Source organism: Castor canadensis, chromosome 6 (genome assembly GCF_047511655.1).
Source record: "Castor canadensis chromosome 6, mCasCan1.hap1v2, whole genome shotgun sequence".
In the NCBI taxonomy this organism is placed as follows: domain Eukaryota; kingdom Metazoa; phylum Chordata; class Mammalia; order Rodentia; family Castoridae; genus Castor; species Castor canadensis.
The window spans coordinates 24,633,950-24,657,594 of NC_133391.1; the positions used below are offsets into that span (position 1 = coordinate 24,633,950).

The 23,645-nt window shown below is 37.0% G+C and overlaps 1 protein-coding gene across 2 annotated transcripts in view; it reads right to left on the bottom strand.

Moving 5' to 3' along the window:
* The window catches only part of Pik3c2g (phosphatidylinositol-4-phosphate 3-kinase catalytic subunit type 2 gamma), a 271,944-nt gene that overhangs the window by 134,031 nt on the left and 114,268 nt on the right, over positions 1–23,645 (bottom strand). For both annotated transcript variants that reach the window (XM_074075978.1, XM_074075977.1), the window contains 4 exons: positions 16,115–16,295; positions 13,603–13,710; positions 9,084–9,176; positions 7,521–7,650 (listed from right to left, as the gene is read on the bottom strand). In XM_074075978.1, coding sequence (XP_073932079.1) covers positions 7,521–7,650; positions 9,084–9,176; positions 13,603–13,710; positions 16,115–16,295 — 512 coding nt within the window. The remainder of the gene's footprint in view (positions 1–7,520; positions 7,651–9,083; positions 9,177–13,602; positions 13,711–16,114; positions 16,296–23,645) is intronic.

Consider the following 23,645-nt stretch of genomic DNA (forward strand, 5'->3'; position numbering starts at 1 on the left):
AAAATCTAAGTAGAAACACCACAATTAAAAGTTACACTTGTGGGAGAACATCATTGCAATTTTGATAGGGATTGTGTTGCCATGTAGATTGTTTTTGGTAGTATGGCCATTTCACAATGTTGAGTCTACCAATCCACAAGCATGGAAGGTCTTTCCATCTTCTGATGTCTTCTTGAATTTCTCTCTTTATGTTTTATAGTTTCATCAAAAAAGGTCTTTGGTTTCTTTAGTTAAACTTACTACTTTATTGTTTTTGAGGTTTTTGTGAATGGAATTGTTTCTCTAATTTCTTTCTCAGTCTGTTCATTGTTATTTGTCTTTTCTTTTTTTTGGTGCTGGGATCGAACCCAGGGCCTCACGCATGCTAGGCAAGCACTGTACCACTGAGCTACATCCCAGCCCTGTTCATTGTTGATGTATAGAAAAGCTACTGAATTCTGTATGTTAATTTTGTATCCTGCTACTTTGAGGAAAGAGTTTATGATTTCTAATAGTTTTTTTGGTAGAGTTTTGGGGGTCCCTTTGGTATAGGATCATGTCATCTGCAAATAGGGATAGTTTGGCTTCTTCCCTCTCTGTTTGAATCCCTTTTATTTCTTGCTCTTGTCTTGGAATTCCAAAACTATATTGAATAGGAGTAGAAAAAGTGGACAGCCCTGTCCCACTCCTGACTTTAACAGGAATGGCTTCAGCTGTTCTCCATTTAGTATGAGGTTGGCTCTAGGTTTGTCATGTTTCACCTTTATTCTGTTGAGGAATATTCCTTTTATTCCTAGTTTTTTCAGAACTTTTATCATGAAGGGGTGTTGAATTTTATTTTTTCTGTGTCTATTGAGAGGATCATGTGGTTTTTGTCCTTGCTTCTGTTTATATGCTGCATTGCATTTATGGATTTACATATGTTGAAGCATCCTTGCATCCTTGGAATGAAACTAACTTGGTCATGGTGTATGATCTTTTTGGCAAGCTGTTGAATTCTGTTTGCCAGTACCTTGTTGAGAATCTTTGTATCTATATTCATTAAAGATATGGGTCTATAATTCTCTTTTCTGGTAACGTCTTTATTGGGTTTGGGGATGAGTGTAATGCTGGCTTCATAGAATGAGTCTGGTAGTGTTCTTTCCCTTTCTATTTCCTGGAAAAGTTTGAGGAGGATTGGTGTTAGTTCTTCTTTGAAGATTTGGTGAAATTTGGCTGTGAATCCATCAGGTCGTGGGTTCTTCTTTGTAGGGAGACTTCTTTATTACTGTTTCAATTTCATTGCTTGTAACAGGACTAGTTTAGGTGGTTAATACCTTCTTGGTTCAATTTGGGTTGGTTATATGCATCTAGGAATTTATCCACTTCATCTGGATTTTCCAGTTTATGTGAATGTACGTTTTCAAAGTACTCTCTAGTCATTCTCTGGATTTCATAAGTATTTGTGGTTATGTACCTTTATCATCTCTGATTTTATGACTTTGGGTCTTTTCCTGCCTCTGTTTTGTCATATTGGCTAAGGGTTAGTTGATCTTGTTAATGTTTTCGAAGAACCAACCTTTTGTTTCATTGATTCTTTGTATAGTTTGTTTGGTTTCAATCTCGTTAATCTTGGCCCTGATCTTTATTATTTTTCTCCATCAGCTGGCTTTGGGTTTGATTTGTTCCTGTTTTTCGAGGAGATTTGAGGTTCATGGTTAGGTTGTTTATTTGAGAGATCTGTTTTTCTTAATATAGGCACATATAGCTACAAACTTTCCCCTTAGCAGAACCTTTGCTGTGTCCCAAAGATTCTGGTAGGTTGTATTTTCATTTTCATTGGATTCTAGGAACTTTTTGATTTCTTCCTTTATTTCTTTGGTCACCCATTGGTTTTTCAGCAGTGTGTTATTCATTCTCCATGTGTTTGAATATTTTCTGTGCTTTCTTTTGTTGTTTTGGTCTAGTTTTATTCTGTTGTGATCTAATATGATGTAGGGGGTTATTTTAATTTTCTTGAATTTGCTGAGACTTGTTTTGTGTCCTAAAAGTTGATCTATTTTGGAGAAAATTCCTTAAAAATGTGCATTGCCTGGTTATTTCTTTGTTGATCTTTTGTCTGGATGACCTATCTATTGATGACAGTGAGGTATTCAGGTCTCCTACTATCACTGTGTTAGGCTCTATCTGTGCTTTTAGGTCTGTTAGGATTTTTTTTTTTAATGTAGATGGGTGCTCCTGTGTTTGGTGCATATATGTTAAGGACTGATATTTCCTTTTGATGAATTATGCCTTTAGTTAATATGAAGTGACCTTCATTGTCTTTTTTGATTGATTTTAGTCTGAAGTCTACTTTGTCAGATATGAGTATAGGCTACTCCCACCTATTGATGGGGTTCATTTGCTTGGAAAACTTTTTTCTACTCTTTGACTCAAAGCCAGTGTTTATTTTTTTCAGTGACGTGAGTTTCTTGTAAGCAATATGTGGTTTGATCTTGTTTTTTAAGCCAGTTTGCTATTCTATGTCTTTTGATTGGGACATTGAGGCCATTTACATTCAGTGTTAATACTGAGAGGTGCCTGTTGTTTCCAGCCATTTTTATTCCCCTGTTGATTAGTTTTATTGATTCCTTGTTTACTGGGTTGCTTGCTCAAAAAGGTTTATTCTTTCTTTAGTCGTCCTGTCTCATTCTAGTTTCTTCTTCTATATGTAAAAGTCCTTTAAGTATCTACTGTAGTGTTGGCTTCATAGTCACAAGTTCTCTTAGTTTTTCCTTGTTGTAGAAGTTTTTAATTTCTCCTTCAATTAGGAAGGATAGTTTCGCAGGATAGACTAGTCTAGGTTGGCAATTGATTTCTTTCAGGGGCAGAATTATATCTTTCCATGTAGAGTTTGAGTTGAGAAATCTGCTATTGTTCTAATGGGTTTGGCTTTATATGTAACTTATCTTTTCTCTTTTGCAGCTTTCAGAATTCTTTCTTTGTTCTGTGTGCTGAGTGTTTTGATTATGTTATGTCTTGGGTTATTTCTTTTTTGGTCCTGATGGTTTGGTGTTCTGTAAGCTTCCTGCCCCTGGTTGACTCCCTCTTTCTTGAAGTTTGGTTAATTTTCAGCTATTATTCTATTGAATAGGTTGTCAATGCCTTTAGTTTGTACCTCCTCTTCTTCTACGCCCATGATTTGTAGGTTTGGTCTTTAATGGTGCCCCAGATATCTTTCATGTTCCATTTATTTCTTAGCATTCTTTCATGATCTTTTACTGTTTGGTCTAATTTCTCTTCTTTGTCTTCCATTCTTGATACTCTATTTTCAACTTGGTCCACTCTGTTTTCCAAGCTTTCAATTGAGATTTTTATTTAGGATATTGAGTTGTTTATTTCAGATTGATTATTTTTCAGCATTTCCATATTTTTATTGATTTCCTCTTTTGTATTTTGGATAGTCTCCTTCATTTCATTCATCTGTTTGTCTGTATTCTCTTTGAGTTCATTTAATTGTTTATTCATGTCTCCTTTGAGGTCAAATACTAGCTTTTGTGTTTCTTCTTTGAAGTCATTAATCATTTTTACTATTGTTTTTTGATTTCTCTTCCTCTACTCAGTTGTTTAGATCCTCAGGTGGAGTTGGCTTTTGAGGGAGAGCAGTTGTCTTACTGTTTCATTCTGTGTTGAGATTTATGCATCTAGAGTTGTTTTGGGTTAGGATTTTAATCCCTTGTGCCCCTATAGTTGGGGTTTTGAGTTTTTTTTTCTCCTGGCGCTCCAGCAGTTTTCCTCAGAGTGGGTATGCTGGAAATGTTACCCCTTCCAGGGTTCTTGTTGTGGTGCGGATTACCTCTTTTCTCCCCTCAGTGAGGGGGCTGGAGTTCCTGCACTTTGATAGGGGTGTGGGGATTGTCCTACAGTCACAGTGGGGAATGCTGTCTCTCTGTGCACTCTGGGAGGCAGGCATCTTAATACCTGCGGAATAGTGGACTACCACTCAGTGGAGGAGCTGGGGTTCCAGCTCTTGGGCAGGAGAGATGGGATCCTCCTGCAGGGAGGCAGGGGCTTTCCAGCTGTCAGGCACAGTGGGGAGCACTGGGCTTCTGTGTACCTTGGGAGGCAGGCCTTCTGGTGTCACTCACTGAGTAGGTTACAGCTTTCCTCCCCTTAGTGAGGAATCTAGTGTTTTAGGTCTTTAATGGAGAAATGGGAGCTCTCCCGTTGTTGGGCACAATAGGAATCACATGTCTTAGGGAAGCAGGTCTTGTCACCTACAGAATAGCAGATTAGCACTCAGTGGAAGAGTTGGGTTCCTGCCCTTTGATAGGGCAGCGGGGGCTCTCCTGCAGGAGGGCTTGGTGTTTAATGCTGGGTCTCCATGCTTTGTGGAGAGAGAAGCCTCCTGGCACCAGCAGAATAACAAAGCATGGAACCTGGTGTTCACTTACATATGTGGCAACAGACTCTTGGCATTGAGTAGCAAGTTGAGGGTACCCTTGGGGCAGCAAAGCAGCAGGCTTGAATTGTCTGGTGCTCACAATACAGCAGAGGCCCTGGGTCTACCTGTTGGAACATGGGCTTCCAGGAGCCACGCAGCTGCTGCAAGCATGGAGGAACCAAGCCTTTAGGCAGCCGGAGTTCTGGGGCCTGCTTGCCAAGTGTGACTCTAGGAGGGCAGTACGGTAGCACTGCAGGCATGGGGAACCAAGCCTTTGGGTACTGGGTGCCCTGGGGTCTGCTTGTCAGCATAGGTTACCAGGAACCATGGCAACTATGGGCATGGGGGATTCAAACCTGCAGGCAGTGGGAGTTCTAGGGTCTGCTTGTCAGGTGCCTGCAAAGGTCTACCAGGAATCATGGCGGCTGCAGGCTTGGGGGATCCAAGACTGTGGGCAGAGAGCGTTCTGGGGCCTCTTTGCTAGCGCAGGCTTCTGGGAGCATGGTACAGAGGCTGCTGCTGGCACTGGGGAGCCAAGCCTGGGGGCTTGCTCCTTTTGTCACCTGTGGAGCAGCAGGGGACCTGGGTCCTGCTATACAGAGGTGCCTGTTTCCCTGGTGGTTCAGGGTGAAGGTAGCAGGTCATGTAGTTGGAGGAAGCATGGAGATCTGAGATCCTGTGTGTGCAGGGAAGCAGGACTTAACGCAGCAAGTGCTGAATAATGGAGCCTGGAGCCATGCAGATACTTCAGGAGTGGGGGATCGGGAGTGTTGAGCTTCAAGTTGTCCTTCTCATTCTTCCCATGGTTAGTTGCTTCTCTATTTGTGGATTTTGAGAGTGCTTTGTTTCCTGGTGGTTATGTGACCCAGGGGTTCCTTTTGGGGTCCTCTGATCTCCCTTCTTCAGGGTAGTTAGTCACTGTTGGAGTATAGGGATGTCAACAATCCACCATCTTGCTCCTCCTCTAGCATGTGAATATTTACAAGCCTTCTGACTTTTTTTGTCTGCACCAAATAGCAGTTTGAACAGTATTTAAAATTCTCCCAGGAAGAATATCTACAAACAACACTTAATGCACAGTTTTAAAAATAAAATCACCAAAAGAAATTAAAATCTAGAATTCTGATTCTCATAATCTTTACAGTTGCAAGAGTTGCAAACTCAAATGCTCAGAGGTATGAGAGCCACACACTCACACACACTCACAGACACCTCCCCACACACTCACACACATACTCACACACACACTCACAAACACACTCACACACACAAACTACGTGAACAGAGAGACAGATGAGTTTTTAAAACTGACCATTTTCTTGAACAGTAGATATTCAAGATGCCTTGGAACCTGATGAAAAATACAACCCAATCTTCTAAAAATGATATTTGTTTTAATGATCTCTATTTTTCATAAAAAAATGTTTTGTCAATATAATACCCTATAAAATCTTGCAACCATGGAAGAAGAGGGGAAAATAATTTGTTTGTCATATTATGTTGCAATTTTTTACAAGTCTATAATTGTTTTTGCTGAATCCTTTCATTGACTTTAAAAGATTTTGCCTCAGTTGCATACAGATTGCAGACAGATTTGAGTGGACAAATTGAGGATGTCCATTGGGATCAATGATTTATTAAATTTCTGAAGAAAAGGTAATCTATGTGACATCAAAAAGCTAGGCCTGGCTCGTTTAACTTTATCCTTACTTTCACAGCATATTAAGATAGGAAAGAATTAGGGCACTTAGGTGAAATGTGAAGAATAGCAATCTCATGATTATAAGACTTTTTTTCTAAGAAATAGACAGTTAGAATAGGTTTAGGGGTGGGACACTTGGCTTGAAACAAAAGCCCTCCTATTAGAATCAAAATAATTTGGTTATATAATTTATAACAGAGTCCTTCTGAAATATCAAATTGTGAGTTAAATTAGCTGGGTGGAGCTTCCATGCTTACCATCTAACTCCTCAACTCACAACTGGCTGGGATACTGAGTCTGTTGGTGGGGTCTTAGAAACTGAGGAACCAGGTCATGATGGTACTTCTGTGACAATGGCTTTAAATTGTAGCTTTCTTGAATAAAAACAAATGACTACACAGTCTAGGTCTCTTTTAAGTTCTCTGTGTATGCTCATGGATCTGTTAAAAATCATATCAATTTTATGACATTTGAGGGGGCAATGATAATATTTTTAAAAGATTATGATGTCTTAGGAATTGCTTTTTTTCTTCAATTTTAAATGATTATAATTAAGTACAACTTTTATATTAAATATTCGGTCATGATTTTGGTGGACATTGAAATTATTTTCGTTATAAATGTGTATAAGTGCAACTATATTTCCCTATTAATTTCTTGGTTTATGAAGGAAAGGTAGTATTGCATCTTGTTCAAAGTTTGCTTGTTTGGTCATTTTTGACTATTGATATTACAGCTATTCAAAAGTCTTTTAGAAATTAAGTTCAGGTTTACAATGTGCTTAGAACTTTCACAAATCCTTTAAATATTTCAAATTATAAATTTTGTGTTATTAGGTAACAATTGTTCTTATTTGCATTGAGTAGTCTCTTCAACAATAGATGGTCCCAGACTTAAGATGGTTTGACTTGCAAAAGTGATATGCATCAGTAGAAAATGATGCTTCAAAGTTTGAATTTTGATCTTTTCCTGGGCTCGCAATATATGCTATGGTGTTATCATATGATGGTGGGCAGTGGCAGTGAACCATACCTCCCAGTCAGCCATCCAATCACAAGGATAAATAACCAATGCTCTACAATGGCTGAACTATGACATCAGCACCACAGATGTCAAGAAGCATCTATAGTATCTTATGAAATGAGAAAAATGAGTTAGTTATTAATGTAACTAACTCCTAAGGATACACAAAAGAACATCAGGGTTAACATTTGATTACAAAGTCCTAGTGAATATCTAAAAGCATATTATGCTTTATATAAGTTATTTTGACTTCATATTTTTGGTAATGATTCTCTTAGAAAAGAAGACTGTAAATTGTTCTTTGGAGTTTTGAATTGGGGGTCTAAAGTAAAAGTTGTAAAGTTTTCTGGCATGTCACCAGTGAATATGTAAGAAACATGACGTAAATCAACACACTTTCTAATCTACACTGACCTTGGTCTTTTCCTGTGGACAGGCATCTATAAATGATCATCTGCATATCTAGACCTTCCTGCAGCCAAATGTTGTCCATCACTTGAATAATCTGCAGAACAAGCATATCCTGACGAAGATCGTCTCCAGCCTGTTAAAAACAAAATTACAGGTTCTGGGTTTCTCCTTCAGTTCCCTTAAAAGCATTCAAATCTGGCAGATGTCATTTCTTGGATAAATTTCCAGCCTGAATTAAGGTGGTTTCACTTGTTTTATTAGCACTAAAAGTACCTTATGTTTCTGATAGAGGATCAAAGAAAATGAGACGTTCCCTTTAAGTGGTTGCAGAGACTGCAACAATCAAATGAGAAGCACTGCTTGGAATGGAAATAATCTTTCAATTTCTTATCCACATGCAGTTCCTTAGATTCAAAGTCTAGTGAACAGAGGCTGAATGAGTGTTTACCCAAGTTTCAAACTCTACCAAGAGAGATTTCTCTTTAAGTCATGAATTTATGCACTGATATGCAATTAGAATACCAGGAGTGTCTTGACTTTGCATATAAATAGTACACATATGAGTCAGCAACTGTGAATCAGTGACTTTTCTAATTATGGAGGCAGCAGAACAGTTCTCAGAGAAAAGTGTCTTTGATAATCATAAGAAATGATAAAGGGTTGATTTTCTAACAGAAGCAAAAGAAATGCAATGTGTCCAAGGGGAAGGTTATTTCTGGGCTTTTAAACAAATAAGCAGTTTGCTTTCAAACATGCTTTCTAAATTATACACAGAAAATTCTGCCAAGATGAGATTTTCTGGTTTTTTTTTTTTACTTCATTAAAAAGACCCTGTCATGGGACCACTAAATCTTGAGTCTGTACAGGTCAAAGCAAAAGTGTGGGCGTGCTAATCCTCAACTTCAAAAACAGAAACTCAAAATCCACCAAAGATTCACTCTGAGACTTTGCTGAATAACTGACTAAAGTAACTGGGTGATTGCAAAGTCCTACTTTTTACTACCGCTCTACTACCTGACTATAACCCAAGTACTACCTTTTACTTTCTTTTCAGTCCTTATAAGGAGGACTGAATAAGTCTTTATTTACTTTTTACTTACAAAGAAGAAAATAGCCCAACTTACTAAAATAGGCAAGTACTTACAGATACAAATTTTATGTTAAATTAATTTTATACTCTTTAGATTCCACCTAATTTAGATCCTATTTCAGTATCTAGGCCAAAAACAAACAAACAAACAAACAAAACACCTCTCTCCTCTAAGGAGTTTACTATAGCTTCTCCTTTCTGTGCTGCTCAAAAGTGATTTTGTGCCTTCATCTATTAAAATGTATTCTCTTAAGTTTCCACTGAAGGTTCCCTGGCTTTGAGCCAGTGATGTTTGATGTATTACCAATCATACTTTGGCATGTACTATAATTCTGTAAAAAGGCAGAATCTAAAATAATTGGGAAACCTCTATGTTGTTGCCAGAGGAAAATAGCTGCAATTATTTCTTCTTGTGAGTAATAAATCGGTAGTTCTGCTTATGGAATCAATTTGATATTTTAGGAAGGCTACTGTACCTTAAAAATAATGCTGATGTTTTTCCCCATTGGATTAGCATTGATGAAAGTAATCTTCAATGGCAAGGCATTAGATGTGAAATACGAACATGCCTTTTGAAAGGGAAAGAGAGAAAACTGGTGAGCAAAATAAAGCAAAAGCACCTTTCCTGAAATCATGGCCCCTCACAGAATGTGTTAACTGAGCAAACATAACAGGTAAATAATTTTTAATTTGGAACAAAGAAATACATCTATTCAAAGTAAACAAACAAACTTTTGTCTCCTAATCAAATTTTTACAACAGTCTACTTTCTTCCAAGTTCTTTCTGCAGTTTTAGATATCTATAGTCAATCATGGTCCACAAATACTACATGGGAAATCCCAGAAGTACATAACTCATGTTTAAAATTGCACACCATTCTGAGTAGTGTGGTGAACACCTGCATCATTCCAACCCATCGGACCCAGTGTGAGATCATCCTTTTATGCAGTGCCTCTCTGTTGTATATGCTACCATCAATTGTTAGTCAGTTGCCAGCTCGGTTATTAATTGACTCTTGCCTTGTGGCAGTGCTTGTGTTTAGGTCACCCTTATTTTATTTAATAATGGCCTAAACATGCAAAAGTAATGATACTGGCAATTTTATTGCAGTATATTGAGATTGCTGTTCTATTTTCTAGTTAGCTATTATTATTAATTTATTGTGCGTAATTTATAAATTAAAATTTGCTAAAAATATGTGGAAAACCAATATATATATATAATTTATACACACACATACACACACATATATAATTTATTTCCTTTCAATGACTTTTGTCCTGCAGCATACTTTAAGGAAACATAGTTACAGAGTTAAGAAAGACCTGAATTCAAACATGAACTCTGTAACTTATTAGCTACAAGACCTTGAGCAAGCTATTTAACATGCCTGTATCCCACTGTAAAATGGAGATAACAACCCTTACCTCACACATTCTGGTTACACTATACGAGCTAATAGATCTAAAATGCCTTTTACTGTGCTTGCCACTAGTCAGGAACTTTGAATACTTCTCATCTTCTTTTTTTGTTAATGAACATTTTCTTCAAATGACAGTACAACATGTATTTCATTTCCTCATTTCTTTCAATCACATTTTGTATTTGCATTTTCAGCTTTCTGATATTGCCCATTTTTCACACATTTTTTTTTCTCACAGTTGAGTGTTCAGAGGGAATGTGTTTAGGTTACTAAAGAGTTCATGCAGAAAGGGAAGAGTTAAATCAATACTAAAGGAAGAAAAGGGATTTGATGCTTTCAATTTATCAACAGTAAAATATGACATCAATACATATATCCTTATCTCTGACATGTCTGAAATCAGTGCAAGCTGGGAAGAAAGGATCTATTTCTTAACTCACTTGTCAACACAAATCTAACCCTAATCCCTAACCAAACACAAATGCTTTCCTACTGAATCAATTTGAGTTTCATGGTTTTCTGGATGAGGCTGCTTGTTAATCATGAATTTCTCCTGCAAGAATCAGTTAATTAGGGATCGTATGATCTTGTTATGGCATAGAATTAAGAAATCCTATATTAGGCAAGAAATGAGTCTACATTTTTAGTTTTCAAACTCTGCAATCCAATTTGTGGGGATCTCTTAGTGGGATCTCAACTCTAGAGAAGAAGTATGGGTAAAAAGGAGGCTGTAGGCAGGACTTAGCCCCTTTTCTTATCTATTACCCAGACCTATTCTGCTCTCCTTGTTTCTTGATTTTCACATGCAGTATATTTTTGGGGGTCAGTCAAAAATATGAGGTACTGATGGCTCATACCTGTAATCCTGGCTACTCAGAGGTACAAATGAGGAAGATGGCAGTTCAAGGCTAGTATGGGCAAATAGTTCACGAGACCTTATCTTGAAAAAAACCCATCACACACACAAGAAAAAAGGGCTGGTGGAGTGGCTTAAGGTGTAGGCCCTGATTTCAAACCCCAGTTCCCCCCCAAAGTAATGTATATTCAAAAACTAGAATGCATAAACCATTATCTATATACTAACAGAAACACCACAACCACACTCAAAGAGCCTACAAAAATTGGTATGAAAATATTGAAGTATTTATTATGTTTAAAACATTTCACAAGGCAATTTATTACAGCTGAATGAAGAAGTGTTTGAAGAAGAAAGTCTTGTAGGAGAAAACTCAATTTTGAAGACTGCAAGGGACCTAGATTAGCAAATAGGCAGAAGAAAGGGTTTTCTAGGTGGGAAAAGACAAACCGTGAGAAGTAAAGGAGACCAGAAGTCGAAAAGTGGATTGAGATGGCCATAGCCGAGAGAAAAGAAGGAGTGCATCACAGTCTTTGCAAAATGATTTTATGATAATGGTTCACAGAGAAAGGAAGACATTATCCTTGAGAAGCACAGATTATTTCCCATAGACCAAAAAGTAGATAACAAAACAGAAGCTTGTAAATAAATGAAATGTCCGGTCCTTGCCTTTTTAATGGTGGAGATGGATTGTATTAAGTTACTCTCAACTCTCCCATTTGGTGAGTCAAAGAGAAGGAGGGATTGGCTATTGTGATTAGTGGTTCCCACAGAGGACATGATTGAGAATTCTCAATCTTAAGACCTTGCTCTGTGCTTTTGAAAGCCATGTATCAAGAAATGGATTGAGCCAGGCCTGGGTGCTTCTCCCAAGGCACCATCACTGAGTGGTAGAGATACCATCTGGAGTAAACACTTTCCCACACTTACAGAATCCATAGGGATGTTTTTTCCTATGTGAAATCTCTGACACAGAATAAGACATTTTCTAGGATGGAGTGCCTTGCCACACTGCATTAAAAACATTTTTCTGTGGTATGAATTTTCTCATACTCAACAAGAGTTCTGAATGAAGGTTTTAAGGAACTGCCTACACTGATAGGCTTTTCTCCCGGCATGGAGAGTGTGATGTTGAATAAGGTGTTGATTCTGACTGAAGATCTTGCCATATTAATTAACTTGTGAGTTCTCTGATAGTCCACAAGGGTTTTACCGGGACATTTACCTCAACTATAAAGTTTCTCATTTTATTGCTCACCAGTACTAGAGGACTGATTAAAATGTGCTCCAGGACAGTGTCACTTGGCTATGTCTTTCCTGTTCATGCTGTTCCACAAATACTCAGACCTGTTCCAGGCATAGAAGGGCAGAGAAAACAGGTCCAAGAAATGGCTCTACTTAGGGCAGCTCTTGAACTTCAGAAAATGTTGGCAGTGTAGATGCATAAGGAAAGGAATATTGTCCCAGCAGCAAAATAAGGGGTGGAAACTTCCAGGCTGGTGATCCCTGCTCAGGCAATGCACCCTGTCACTCCAAGGATGACTTAGTGCCAGAAACCCCCACCATCAAGGCCAGACAGCCAAAATGCACATGTAATTTTAATTGAAACATTACTCTACTCCTTAAAAAAAAAACACAAGAAAGATAAACCAAAAAGCGACACCTAGACAATGGTCCTTATTGGTTTTTCTGTGTTAAGATACAGTATCTTTAAAATGCTGAGTTTCTATCAGTCTTCCTCATTAATCAGTAAATATTGCTAATGAGTGAAAAGTCAAATCATTTAAAAAAGATTAGTCATGATTTAGATTTTAGCCTATAAAATCTAAATAAGGTAACTTAACTTAGTGCCTTATTTTATTATTTTGTAGAGGGTCCTGGTAGTAGCAAAGCAATAAAAATGATGGCATCAAGCTTTTAAGCAAAACTTTTTATACTTACACTAATAATAGTCTAATTTTTCTCCTATTTGGTTTGTTTTCTCTACTGTCTTATGACTTAAGTAGCATTTGTTATGGATGTATACAACTTAACCACTTCATTCTTAAATGTTACTTATTGTTTTCCCTATTAGTGTCTTTCTTTGCTTGGATTTTTGAGAAAGAGTATAATAAAATTTAGCTGGAACAAAAGAGAAAGAATGATCCTATTCAGAGAAGGGTGACAACTGAGGCTCCATGTGACAGGGAATTAAGAACAAGTTTAGGAAGATGTGAGTCTGAAAGTACCAGAAAGGGCTTTTCAGTCATGAGTAAAATCACAGTGTGTGATATTGCACACTGACATATGGGCACTGATGAATTTTAAATTGAATAAAATGGAGATGATGTAGCTAGTGATTACTACTCGTGTTATATGCATAGTGTAAATAAAGCATGAAATTATAGCCAGCTCTCCCACCTGGGCTGTCCCTTAGTGACTCAGATGGAATTGAGGATGGTCCAGGCATCAGGTCACCAAATCATTCACTTTGAATAAGTAAAAAAAAAGTACCTTTTTATCCCTCAGTGAATTGATGAATAGCTTGTTTCCAAACCAACAAGTGATACAATAAAGGTCAAGTGATCCCAATTGTTCATATTGCATCAAATAGTGTGGATGGGATTCAATTACTTTTTCCTTGAAATGATTCTAATGTCTGTTTATGAGTTCATTATTCCATAGAAAAATATACAATTCAAAAGAGAAATTTATTTACTACATAAGTTGACTTACATCATGATCAATTCCTTTTATGCACAGGGCGGGGTTCAGAGGAAGATGGCAAGTATTTATATCTCGAAAGAATTCTTCTAGCCTGCTGATCTCTCTTTTTAGTACCTCCTGTGAAATGAATCATTAGAACAAAGCATTTCAGAAACTGTCAAGAACTTGACTTTTCTTTCAAATTATCACTTTCTTTTATTGATTAAATGAACTCTTTAATTCAGGAGTTGCATATGTGGATGACTTTGAGGTCAAGCAGATGATATGTGTCAGATGAAGAAGCAGCAGACTAAAGACAATAGGGAGTGCTGGAGAAAATGGGTGGGGGCCAAAGAGTGAAGCCCTTTCTCAATGATTCTAATTCAGTTAAAACAAAGCACCAACCAAAGTCTTATACTGCACAAACAAGTCACATTGCATTGGACTTGACCTGTAGCCCACCAATTTGTAACTCCTACTTTAAGTAATTGTTGACATGATCTTTTCCTGATAATTTCCTGGAATCTTACTTTAAAATTCTCAAGATTTACATTTAATAGTAATAATGCATTTTAGAAACATATTTACATACATTAGTAACATTAATGACAAAAATGATGGCTGCCTAATGCTGCCAGAAATAATTTATGTGAACAAATACTTTACCAGATGTTAATGAGTATATTTATGAAACTTACACCCTTCCATATTCCACAGACTCTGAGATCAGAGAGCACAGACAACACCAACACTGTTCACACAAAAAGTGCCAGGAAGCAATCATAGTTCATTATAAACCAAAAAGCTCCTTTTAGCCCAAATTTGAAATCTCTTTTAGCCAAATGCTAGAGATGGTAATATTAGATTAATTATAGCTCTTGAGAGTTTCTTAGCTCTTACTCTTGACTCACTGGCAAATAGTAGAATCCATTGCTTACAGAATCCAGAAAAGCAAGATAGAGAATGATGCAAAATCTCACTACAGATGGTACTCTTTCTGTTTCTGTCCTCCTTGTCTTATCTAAACATGGGTTTGCCTACTGAGTATCAGAGAGGGGGATCTCTGCTCCCTTTGTTTAAATAAAATACATCCTTCACTTTTTACAGGTAGGTTTATTTTAGTGCTCTTTTTAAGTAGAAAAAAATAGCTATCAGTAACTTGAATTGTGATAAACTATAATTGCCTCTCCACTTCTTGCTTTTTATTTTCCTATTTTCATGTAAAGAACTGTCCTCACAAAAGCTGCCAGTTTAGGCAAGAGTAATGTATATTTTTTTGCACATAATGTTAGTACACTCTGGAGCTTGATGCACATTGTCAAAAAAGGCACCAGGACCATTTAACCACAGTGGGCACCTTGAATATATGAGGGATTTAAAACATGAGCCTATACTTAAACTTCTGTGATTTTTAAACCAGTTTATTTTGCTTGCTATCAACTTTTTATTTGCCACTAGAAAGTAATTAATGATCTTGCAGCAATATGGAGAAATCACAGAATTTTTAAACAATCTGCATAGTCTATCTTGTTAGATGTCTTAAGGTTCCTCCACGAATCCAAAGTCTACATGTCTCCCATTTAAAGTAAGTTCCATATCATGCCTTTTATTTTCCATTTACTACTATGTAGGTGAAATAGCATAGCTTCTGGAATTTCTATTAAATGAAGTGACTTCCAGTAAGAAAAATCTTGGTAAGCACGTGAAAGAATCTTGGGACATTTTGCATATTACTATTTTCATATCATTTTATTAAAAGCTTTTGTTGATTTTAGACAGGAGTGGAGAGAAACTATGAGTTCCCTTGAAGACAAGACTTATGCTTAACTTCTATAGTAGGTACCAAATAATTACTGAGCATTGTTCTCAGTACAATGGATGGATGTCTACTGTTTCCCTGCATGTAGAATGTTGAAATTAGGAGAACTTGCTTAATGGTCTCTATCAGTGAAGAGAACCAGTGGTGCAGATAATTAAAAACAGTAACTGTGCTTCTGTTAGATCAAGGAAAAGAACAGCTAGCTCCGTTATTGTAATCAGTGAGAAAGACAGACTATTCGAACAGTCATCCATGGATCTTACTATAGAAATATTGCTATTCCTTCCATTATTGGTTTGTTTCATTGCTTCATTTTATTTACGGTAGCAAAGAAAAATTTCAAAAACTGTGGATGTGTTTAGGGCAATGTTAGGAAAATGTAGATCTAGATTATGTACTTTCTCCCCCAATTCTGAGTTGTGCTGCCATTTTAAGACATCATCAGGCCTTTTTGGCCAAACTGACCTCAAGTTGGTCTCGTTTTATTAGGTCCCCTCTGTGTGCCTCATGGGTACTTACGTCAAAAAGCCACACCCTGGTGATAGGTATTATCATTAACGTTAGGAAGGTAAGTGGAAAAAACTTGATTGAATTAATTGATTTAAGTGTCTTATAGCTAAGTATTGTCAGGGAATTTGTTTTCTAAGAAATGAAATTAAAACCTAATTGAACCAAAGTTAAAAAACTAGTTTTTGCTACATCAACATTGATTTCTTAACACACCTGTCTTTGAGGGTCACTGGCTGACTTGACTCTTTCCCCAATATGTCCCAGAATTTTGACAAGTTTCCTCTCCTTGGAAAACTCATCATTTAAGGCTTTTCCTACACAGAATTGGAGAGCAGCCAACAACTTCTGATACCAGCTTTTAAAATAAGCTTCATTCTGTGCATCCATTAGCAGCCTGAAGGAGAGAGAGAAAAAGAATTCTTGTGTCAAAAACTGATTTTTAACCACCTCCAGCAGGAACAATAAGTACATTTCAGACTAATCTGTATTTGGTGGTTTTAGGCATTTTAACAGCTTAGAATGGGGGAAAATATTGTTTATTTGTTGGCAGTCATCAAATTCTATCTAATAGCTAATGAAATTCTAAGAGTGAAGAATCAATAAGAGAACCTGTCTTTTCTCATTGTGATTCACAAATTTTCTTCTTTCAGTCTTCTTAATTCAGTAATACTTATCTCAAGAGCATCTGTGACTTATTAAAATATCAACAAAGAACTTTCAAATTACTTTCTCCAAGTGACTATTCTATATTGTGACTTAGCCATCAAGTTCATCTCTTTCTCCTTGCCTTCAAAGTATAATATCTGCACACTGTCACAGACCTTTGCAGTGCTATTCCCTTAGTACTTCCCCTTGATAACCTGCAGGAAGTTGCTGTAAAGGCAAGAGCATGGTTGTTTTGTTTGCAGACATTTCTGGACTCAATTCACAGCTTTACAATTTACAAGCTACTTAACTGGGCTAAGACAATCTTTCTTTATCTGTAAAATAAGGTAATAACTCTGATTCTACAGAGTGATTTGAAAGTGCTTAGCACAATGTAAGTAGTAGGCAATCAAATAAAAATCAGTCCATCTATATCTTGCAGCCTTCCTAAGTCAACTCCTGTTGCCTGGTAGTCTTTGCATGTCACATATATGGGAAGCATAGACCATGAAGAAGAATGGATACTTTGTAAGACAACAGAGCAGTGACAAGCATTTGATTACTTTGTCTGCCATGTGACAGTTTTTATTGCCTTGAAAACAATTACAATATGCTAAAACTTTACTTTCTATTATATCCTAAAACACTGAAGTAGAATAAAAAGAATAATTCTTTAAAAACTTAACTACACTCAGATTGGTTCATTTAATCATGATTGGTCTTTAATTTTCCCCTCCTCTGAAAAAAAATTAGCATTCAAGGAACTAGAGGAATAGAATATTGAAAAAAATGGTTTGGGGCCAGTAGCCACAATATACATTGGTAAGTTTCATTCTGCACTTCTATCTCTGCATCTCTGCCCAATACATTCTAACAAACACATTATTTTTATTTGTTCAGTGATTTTAAAAGTCAGTTGAATAAGTCTGATGTAAAAGTGAATGCCTGCTTGTTTGTCATCCTTACAAAGTCAACTTATATCCAAGATTCTCTATTATTTTCCCAAAGGAAATATACATTGTATGCAAAACAACAGTTCTTTCTTACTTGTAGACAGTCTTAAAAACACATACCCACGAAAGAACCTCAAGTTAATGATGTATCACAGGAAGCGTATACTCTTGATATCTGGTTATTGTCAGTGGAAGGAAGGAAAGCAGACCATGTGAAGTTTTCTTACCCACCCCTCTGCTGAGAGTTTTGAAATGTAAACCCTGTAATACAATCTCACGTACTTTCAGATGCCCACTGCACCCAAGGACTGTGGTAATATACTATTTCATAGTCTACTTGGGTTTCAGTGAAATAGGGAATTGATGGATAGAGTATTTGTGTATCCCATAAAAATGTTTGTCAACATATTCATAAACTTCAAATACTGGGTTTTTTTGGAAATATTTTTAACCTGCTCTAGTACATAAATGTAACTCAATAACCACCCAACTGAATACATATGTATGTATATATATATATGTATAGATATGATTTAAAAAGTTATACTGCACAAATGAAATCCACAACTTCTTACTTAAATAATGAAAGAAAAGGTTTATTTAGGATTAGTGCCATAGAGACTGCCATAATTGTATACCTTATTTGTGTTCATAATACTTTTATATTCTTATTTTTATTCTACTAGAAATAAATTTGCTCCTTTCTTGAGCAATGTATTTGTTTCTCTCTGGTTCAAGAGGAAAAATACTGCTTGATTCCTTGTTCAAAATAAAACAGAGTGGGGCAGACTTACAGAGACACTATGTGACCATATTCTAAAATACTTACTAAGAAGACACAGGGATTGTGCTTACTCTCCTTGTAGAAAGTGCCTCATTCAAGCCTGCATCCTTGCCAAGATTACAGGTTCTCCTGGTGAGATCTGGTTTTGTGCTTAATAGCTTTTTACTCAACATGTAAAGAGTTTGCTTTTAGGTATTGCAGATTTGAAATCAGACAGTGTTGGAGATGACCACAGAGACCAGATATTCTATTTTGGCACCCTAAGGCACAGATACTGTTCCTGATGAGAAATTATCATGATCTTTCATTTTCAACAGCTACAGAGAAAGTTGGACTTCATAGTTTTGGGTGGAGAGTTTCTCAGTTCTGTGTCAATGACCTTCACTATAAGGAAGCGCTTATTGCTTCATGCTTTGGTTTTTACCCATTGCCTTTATTCAAAAGGCCATTGAAATCAGCTGACCGCTGTCCTCAGAGCATTACAGAAATCTTTTTCAAAAGACTTTGCAGAGTATTGCTTATGCCACATAAAATGCTCAAAATTTAAGATCAAGGGACTGAGAAATACCAAGTAAGATTTACCATTAAAAGAGTGGGCTTTTAAGATGCAGGCAACATGTTCACATACAAACTGTGAGGCAAATCTCACAATTCCAGAGGCCTGTTTATCCTAATGTCTGCAAGACCCAGCTGTGATTCCACTTGATATTATCTTAGATACACGCTTTAATGCCTTAAACTATGGCAGCATTAAAATGAAAATAAATGCATAAAAAAATCTAGATGATTAAAGAAGATTTTGACAGTGTTAGGTATCAGAAAGCAAGAGCAAAGGAAATACAGCTCAAGTGACTGAGTACATTTATCATGAAGGCATTTGACTAAATTAAGTGGATCACAGTGGACTCAGATATATACCTAAGACAGTCACAAAACTTAGCTAGCATGAAATGAAGATTTTCCTTGGAAATCAGAGCTGTCCTACATTTTCTTCATGTACCTACCGCTTCTGGCAAAGTGACTTGCTAGGACCACAGGAAAAGTACAGAGTTCATATTTCATCAGTCAGCCAGCAGGACAGAAGACAGTCATCACACATCTCCTCAGTCCTTTCACTCTTGCTCTTAAGTTTAGTTCTCAACATTACAACATCCACATCAAGGAGGTAGCCTTAGATTTCACCCACTTCGGTATTTCCTGCTACAACATCCGGTAGCAGAAAAGAACTGAGCTATACAGTGAAGATAAGTAACTTCAGTTCACAAATACATTTTCTCCTGTATTTGTTTCTATTTTATGTGGGCTGAGAAGTGTGAATCAGGAGGCCAGTGTTTATTGAGCAGAGAGGGGACTCTAGAATGTGAGTTCTTCAAGTAAATTTAGAGAGATGGGACAGGTAAAAGCTGGAACCCAATACTGAATATGGAATTGTTAACTTTCAAATTTCAATGTGATTAAGAAATTAAAAAAAAACTCACATTTGCCACTTAATTTTACTTCTTTTTCTGGTGGTACAGGAATTTGGGCTTAGTGTCTCACATTTGCTAGGCAAGTGCTCTACCACATGAGTCACACCCTTTAGTTATTCTTCAGGTAGGGTCTAGCATTTATGCACACCCATTCTGCACGGCAGGTGTGCACCATAATATCCAGATTTTTTTTATTATTGTTGAGATGAGGTCTCACTAATATTTTTGTCTGGACTGGCTTAGAATCATGATCCTTCTGATCTCTGTCTCCTGAATAGCTGGGATTACAGGTGTTAATTTTACTTCTAAGTGGCTAAATTATTTATTTAATATTTCCCTTGGTTGAGAAAATACTCCTTTCAAAGATAAGAGATCTCCTTTAGTAACCCAAATTGTTAGGAAATCAATTTACTCTCAGAAATATTATCACTCAATTGTTGAATTTTGCATGAAAAGAGCATTGTATGGATTCAAGCAAATAAGTAATTTGCAATCAATTGTTATTTTGCAATTTATATTTATCAATAAACTACTTTTTAATAAGTCAAATATAAAACCATTCACACAGGAGATAAATAGAAAATGATTAAATGTATTCTAGAGAGTGTATACATTTCAGAACTCTTAGATATATGAGAAGAGCTCATAAGATATGTAACTGATTGGTTTATGCACCTATCATAATTTAGATAGCTAATAATTACTACCATTTCCAAAGTAGTGTCTCTGTGCCACATCAGTGAGAAATAAGTCTTGGTTACTATAAGCTGCTGAAAATTTGGGGCTGTCTGTTGCTATGGTAAAAATTAATGAATATGTCAAATTTCATATTTTCTTTTTTTTCCTTGTTTTTTATTTTGTTTTCACTTGTTTGTTTGAATTGCCTTTAGACTATGGAATGCTTGTTTTAAACATCTCCAGTGGTAGCCCTTCAGGAACAACCTAATGTGATAGTTAACTTTGATTATCTATTTGATTGGATGGAGAAACTCCTAGGAGGTTAATAGAGTACAGCTCTGGGTGTGTCTGTGATGGTACTTCCAGAGACGATAAGATCACGAGTGTTCTGAATTAGTGAGGGAGTAATCTCTTGATGGATTCATACTATGATGCCATTATTGGAAGGTGGTGAAAGGTATGAGGTGGAGTCTCCCTTGGAAGTAAGTCACTAGGGACATGTGATTAGGGCTATATCCGCCCTGGACTCTTTCTAGATCCCCTTTTTCTCTGCTTCCTGTTCACCAAGAAGCGAAGAACAGCCTTTGACACACAGTCCCATTGTCATGAGGTTCTGCCCAGGTGCATGGGATCAAGTGATCATGGAGTGAGCCCTCTGAAACTGTGAGCGAAATGAATCCTTCCTACTTTAAATTGTTCATGTCAGGTATTTTGTCCACAGAGATGAAAAAGCTAACAACACACCTAATCACTGAAAATAAACAAAATCATCTGGGGCCAAGTTTAGTGAATTAGATGAGTGATCAATTTCAATATACTACTTCAGATAATAAAACATCTAACAAGTGATAAAGTTGGCTTTCTTTCAGGGTATCTCAAAAAGATTTGACTCAGATCATTTGAACATATATATGCTCTTTCATTGCTGAAATTTTATTGTTATTTTATTATAAGTAACATACTTTTTAACTCATTTAGAAGCCTGAATAGGCCTCTGTACCATCTGTCAGTCAAATGTTTGTATCTGATAGGAGATTGTCTCTGAGTAAAAGTGCTACACTAATGAGTGCAGTGGGGCAATAACAAGACTTTTCAGCGCTAAACAAAGGTGGAGGGCATGACAGCGGCAGAACACACAGCTGCTCTGGTAAAATAAGAGTTCTGTTCTGATGGTAGCAGCTGGAACACTGATTGGGGACTGATGATTTTGGGTGAGAAGGCATCTGAATCAGTAGATTGAGTGGCACTTTCCCTTATTGCTTTGAGGTGGCTACCAAGATCTAAAATTGCACTGGGCAGAGTGGTGCATGCCTGTAAACCTAGCACTCAGGAGGTTGAGATAGGATGATTGTGATTTCAAGGCCAGCCTAGGCTACATAATAAGACTGTCTCAAAAATAAATGAATAAGTAAATAGTAAATGAATGTCTAAGATTAAAGAAGAGATGATAAACATCCTATATTCTAAGAGTGCCCCAAACAAAAGCAAACACAAACATCAACTAGAAGTCAGACAACAATTTAACTCTTTTTAGAAAGTGGACTGACTACCTATGGAACACCAAATATTATCTTCTGCTCCTGGCCCTGGTGTATATTTGCAGATGACGTGTTTGAGAGCTATGAGTCAGAAGTCTAATGAGGAATACACTGTCTCCATTATGGCCACTTATCCTTGTAGAGTTCAGTGAAGAAGGACGCTCAAAAAGAATTACAGTGATTCAGATACATGCAAGAACAGAAGATTGTCACCTCATTCCCAGGTTAGACAGCTGCTCTGAAAGAGTGTTGCTGGGGTTATGTGAATAAGAAAAGAAAGAAAGGCCAGGAAGTAGAGAAGGGATAGCAAAGGAGTAGACCACACTCCTGCGGTTTCACAAAGTTTCACAAAGCAAGAGTGTGTGATTTTCTTAGGGTTTAAATAAACTCATGGATGGTGACATCCTTTTTATATATGTAAAGGATAGGGATAGGCAGATTTTCTCAAAAGGGGTCCTACAAGGCTGCCCAAAGAGGTAATATATGGTAACCACAGTGTAGCCAGCTTTGACAGTAAATCCATACAGGAGATGCAATTATTTCTTCTACTGAGTGAGGGTCACTTTTCTGTTTCTCTTTTCTCCTCACCCCAATGTTAGGAAAAATTAGAACCAGAAGAGCAAGGAGGAGGAGTTTCATAGAAAACCACATCTGCTCACTGCAAGTCTCCCTAGCTAAAGCTTGGCTGATACTGGAGAATGGTAGTGGTATATGTGCCAAATTAGAGGAGAAAATACAGTTTTCAATTGGACAAGACTGGTGGGAGTTATTTGATATCTAAAAGTGACCAGGAAACTAAGGACTTTTCCTTGGTTTTAATTAGAGAATGTGGAAGGACAAAGGTAGAATTTTTAAAAATCAATAAATGCTTTTATTAGAAGCTACCAAGTTGTCAATTTAAAGAAAACTAAGTAAAGTTTAAAAACCCAAGTCCATGCAGGAAGAAATACAGTCTCAAGAAATGCACTGATTTCTTTGCATAAGGGAAAAATTCACAAAGAGTAAGACTGGCAATTATGGTAGTTATTCTTGTCAAATTTATTGGATTGAGAAATGCCTAAGAGATTAGTAAAGAACACCTGTGGGTGTCTGTGAGGTGTTTCCAGAAACAATTAGACCTTAAAATCCCTGACCCAATGAATGGTTTAATCCATTGATGGACACAGAAGTTTTTTTATTCATTTATTCACATGTGCATACATTGTTTGGGTCATTTCTCCCTCCTGCCCCCGCCCTCATCTTTTCTCCGCCCCCCACCCCTTGCAGGCAGAACCTGTTCTGTGCTTTTCTCCAGTTCCATTGAAGAGTAGAAATAAGCAATAATAAGAAAAACATAGCATTTTTGCTAGTTGAGATAAGGACAGCTATACAGAGATTCCTAGCATTGCTTTCATGTACAAATGTGTTACAACCCAGGTTGATTCATCTCTAACTGATCTTTACACTGGTTCCTGATCCCCTTCTCTTGTTGACCTCTGTCACTTTAAGGTTTATGTATTAATTCCTCTGGAGTGGGGACATCAAATGCTTTCATGTTTTGGGTTTTCTATATAACCCAGTACCTCCTGTATGTGTTCTCCCCTTGCCATGTTACCCAAGTCCTACAACACTGCTGTATTTGCCCTTGATCTAAAGACTGCATATGAGGGAGACCATACGATTTTTGGTCTTCTGAGC